Raw genomic sequence first — 4,218 nt, 5'->3', positions numbered from 1 at the left:
GTTTCATGACACCTGTGCATCGGAGCTTGTCGTCCGGCAGATGAAAGACATCTGCGTTTTCTCGAACTATCCTGGCTACACTGTCTTTTTCCTCATCGTTAAGATGATCTAATCTCAATAATTTCGTAATAGTTTCGGAGCGTCTAGAGAGTTTCTCGTAGGAGTCAGTAACGTCTGTTATCGAACATTTGTTTATGGTAATGTGTTCGGTCTCCCCTAACGGTATTGCTTCGCTCGTATCCAACAGTTCTACGGTGGGGACTGGTATAAGTTTGTCCTCCTCCGTGGTGTTTACCGCGCGGATCGTTGCCCTACCTCCGTCATCCTTAACAATAGCGTTCCCTATATAGACTCCCTTGCAACTGTCAAGAAGGGGTACATATCCTTCTTTGATACTATCTTCACTAATTTTAATAGGGAAGGCTATGTTCGTACGCTTGGGCACGAGGACGGTTTCTCTATCATTAAAATAAACGGCTTTGTTCAGTACTTCGAGGCATTGGTCCGCGTAGTTAACATTGGCTTCGAACTGGGTAAGGAAAGCTGACCCTAGGATACCGTCACTTTTGATGGGAAAGGTATTCTCAACTACGTGAAAATCCGTTTTGAAACCAAACATTTCCAATTCCGTTGCTCCTAAACTATAGTGTGGTACGTCTCCTATTCCTATAATAGTGATACGCCTCTTGGGGTTCACTTTACGAAAGTCCTTTACATTAGAGGCCTTTACGATATTGGCCTCCGCTCCCGTATCTATCATGAAGTCTATTGCGGTTTTCGTATCTTTGGAATCTAAGTTTACTGTAGGTATTTTTCCTTTTAAGTAGAGGCAGATGGACCTGTTTCCACCTCCTCTGTCTCTATGGCATTGGCCCTTGTTACTCGGGGGCTGCCAGTGTTCCCCGAGGGCCCTGCTCCGTTTCCCGAGTTGTTTCGGCTAATTGTTTCATGGTATCTACGTTTACGGCATTCGTTGTATGAATGTCCTATGCTCTTGCAGTAGCTACATTCGACTACGTTGGTATTTCGCGCTGTCGACTGTTGGCTCGACGGCGGTTTGTTTTTGTAACAATTTGCTGTGCTGTGGGTCGACCGCCCGCACAGCGTACACGATTCTCTATTTTCCACGGGTCTGCTTACCGCGGGTCTCCTAGTCGCTCGGCACTGATCGGTTAGGTGATTACTACGGCCGCAATGTTTACACGGCTCTGCGTTATTACTCTCGGCCCTGCTCGCGCCGCGGCTCCTAGCCCGATCTCTATCTAATTCTAATGCCTTGCTGGCATCTATAGCCCTTTCGTAGGCTGTCTTCAGGTTGGAGTAACCTTTGATCAATACTGCATTCCGGCAGTCGCTCGGTAGTCCGCCGACAAATGCCTCGCAGACTTCCTCATCTAACCTGATTATCTCTGCATTGGTTAGCTCGCGGTTCTTTCTTCGTTCCGCTTCTATTAATCCCGTTTTTATGTCGCGGGTTCTCCCTATGTAATCTAGCACGTGTTCATCAGCGTATTTATACAGCTGACCAAGCTCTCCACGGTAATGATTCGCGGATCTAATGGGCGCGAACACTTCCGTGAGTTTGTCCAAGAGTCCTTGCAGGGTTGCAAAACTCTCGTCTTCGATTACTGCGTATGCTCGATCGGCGAGCTTGCTTCTGATGAGGCGCGTGAGGTACCCCTCCAAGCTGGGTGTTACCATCTCGAGTGCCCTCTTGCACGCCCGATTAAACTGCATTACGGTGATGTTTTTCCCGTCAAATTTTGGGACTACCGCTAACGCGTCTTTAACCGATATGGATTGCTCCGCTAACGGCAGAGTAGGAGGAACGGGTGCCTGCTCGGCGTTAACGACTTGAGTAACTTGGGGGCGGGTGATTCCCGAGATCTTATCCTTCAGGGCCTGCTCCCTTTTCTTTAACTGTTCCTCGCGCTCAGCTAATTTCCTCCTTCTCTCCCGGTACGGATCTGCTAACGCGGCCTGGTACGCGAGTTCTTGCTCCTGCAATTCTAATTCGCGCTCCCAAATCTCTTGCTCGCGTAATCGTATTTCTAAGTCCTTATCGAGGACTAATTCTTCCGGCACGCCTGGCTCACCTAATTCTTGAGGTCCCAGGTCCGGACCTGCTATTCCTCCGCGTAGATTTTTGAGTTTCTCGCGGTTCTCTTTTTGAATGCGTCTGATCAACGCTTCTCTAGCTAACGCTTCTGCTTCTAAATTCAAATCTTCATCGTCAGTTGGGACGGAAACCACTGACTTTATTGAAATGTGATCATTTTCTGAATTGAGGGCGTTTCTACCAATCGCTCCTCTGCTGAGTGGATCAGGGCGGTAACTGTCCACAGGGTTAGGTTTTTGAGGCGCCACGGATTTTCTTAAGTCGCCTTTCTTTCTTTCTGCCTTCTTTTTGAAGTGCAGAATTTCTGCTTCTAACCTTAATTCATCCTTACTCCGCGTACACACTGGACCGGGTTCCTTAAATGTAGCGTCTGTGGCTAATTCTATGCTTTGGGTAACTGCCCTATCTGTGCCGCGTGAATTTTGCGCTACGAGAAGTTGTACTTCCCGATCTATTTCTGCCTTCTTACGGAGAAGTTCGGACAGCTGTGTGTCCTCTACAGGACCTAACCGCGGTTCATCCATTTTCGAACGGCCCGTCGCTTCGTTAGTGTCCCTAATTTTAACGTCTGTCACGCTCGCGGAGAGCTGTGCAGGATTTTTAGAATCGTCTACCTTGCTCGTTTTGAACTGCGTAGGATATTTGATTTCTTCTACTATGCCTTTTGTTGGCTGTGTAGGATGTGGTACGTCTTGCGCGGGGCCCTCGGTCGGGTTGTGCCGCTGCGTTTTTGTATTTGCGTTCGCGATTTCTTTCGCCTCGAGCTCGGCGAGCCTGGCAAGTTTCTTTTGAACTTCTTCGGATAACCCCGCGTCTTTACTCGATTCAATCGCGCGCTGTTTTTTCTCTAATTCAGCTTCTTGTTGTCTGAATTGTTCGCTAAGATGTTTTGACTTCTTATCTATTTCTGCTTGACGTTCCTCTAACGCTTCTTTTTCTTTTTGGAGCCTCTTTTCCTTATTGGAAACCTCCTGTTTTATGAATTCTATATCGGTCTCCGTATATTTAAGTTGTAAGCTATCATCTACTGATGCGCCGCTTTCCTTTTTGCTACCTGTTCTAGTTTCGATAGGCATATTGGTTTCGCGTGTGAATCTTTATCCTATTTATAGAAATAATCTCAAGCGTGTGGAGTCCCCGTGTGATTCGCTTTTATTGTATTTGTCGAGCGTTATTTCACGATTCCGTCCGTAGTTTGTGCGTTCGTCCCGATCGCGTTCTTTGCGGCTGAGGTGAGTTTTCTTGCTACTCCCGTTACGCGTGTGTTGCGAAGTTCGGTTCACTGTCTTTGCTACTTTCGCGGATCTCGTCTTTAATAACTCGCACCGATTATTTTTAGTTGAATTCGGATTTTAACAAAATCAATTTTTAAACGAATCCCACCGCTGCCACCAGAAATTTTATTGCCTGTGACGTCCCAGACGCACTAGTCAACAAAAAAAAACAATTCTTAACGTTGACGCACGCGGAGCGACACTGCAATAACGGAGCCCTGTTTTATTTGAGGGACCCGGGCCCCCGCTATGGATTATATTCGTCGTTTAGGATGATATGGGGTAACGTAAATGAGCGTCTTACCTTTAGTCGAGGTAGATGGTCTCTGGTTCGGAGTCCAGGTCGATAACTTCCGGCTCTTCTACCCAGTCGTATACGGTTGGTACAGGGAACAGCTTCCTCCTAATGTCGATTTGCTCGTATAACAGCCCCTCGCTGACTCTAGTAACCGTCTGTATGACTTCACGTTCTACCCCGTGAGTTGAGAACGGGTGGTCAACCTTGGGTTGGCTGGATGCGTGCGACGAGAAAGAGCCCGATTCTTCGTTAGAGCTAGGTTGTGTATAGATCGGAAGGATCTCTACTGGACCGTTGATACGTTTGATTCTGGCTTGTAATATAGCTTGCTTCTTAGCCTGTAGTCGTCGGCCTGCGCGATGTCTATTCTTACGACCGTGACGTTTACTGGACTTTGACATCTACCGATATAGAAAGGGGTGGGAGTTAATTAACTTGGAAAAGCTAGTTTTACAAGCTTAATTAAGTCAGCGTCTCCGCTAACAACCAATGTTAATGTGGGTAAAAGGGAATTACCTTGGGTTATT

At 47.2% G+C, this 4,218-nt stretch overlaps 1 protein-coding gene across 1 annotated transcript; it reads right to left on the bottom strand.

Annotated features, from left to right (window-relative positions):
• Positions 1-819: 819 nt before the first annotated feature.
• LOC138191336 (caldesmon-like) lies at positions 820-3,195 on the bottom strand. The gene has a single exon (XM_069138037.1). The coding sequence runs from the start codon at positions 3,193-3,195 to the stop codon at positions 820-822; it is 2,376 nt and encodes a 791-aa protein (XP_068994138.1).
• Between the last annotated feature and the right edge of the window lie 1,023 nt (positions 3,196-4,218).

Source organism: Neodiprion pinetum, unplaced genomic scaffold, assembly GCF_021155775.2.
Source record: "Neodiprion pinetum isolate iyNeoPine1 unplaced genomic scaffold, iyNeoPine1.2 ptg000101l, whole genome shotgun sequence".
Taxonomy (NCBI): Eukaryota; Metazoa; Arthropoda; class Insecta; order Hymenoptera; family Diprionidae; genus Neodiprion; species Neodiprion pinetum.
This window is presented reverse-complemented; position numbering and strand designations above follow the sequence as displayed.

Excerpts from the sequence above, each read along its gene's own strand:
- LOC138191336 (XM_069138037.1), bottom strand. The coding sequence starts at position 3,195 with ATGCCTATCGAAACTAGAACAGGTAGCAAAAAGGAAAGCGGCGCATCA.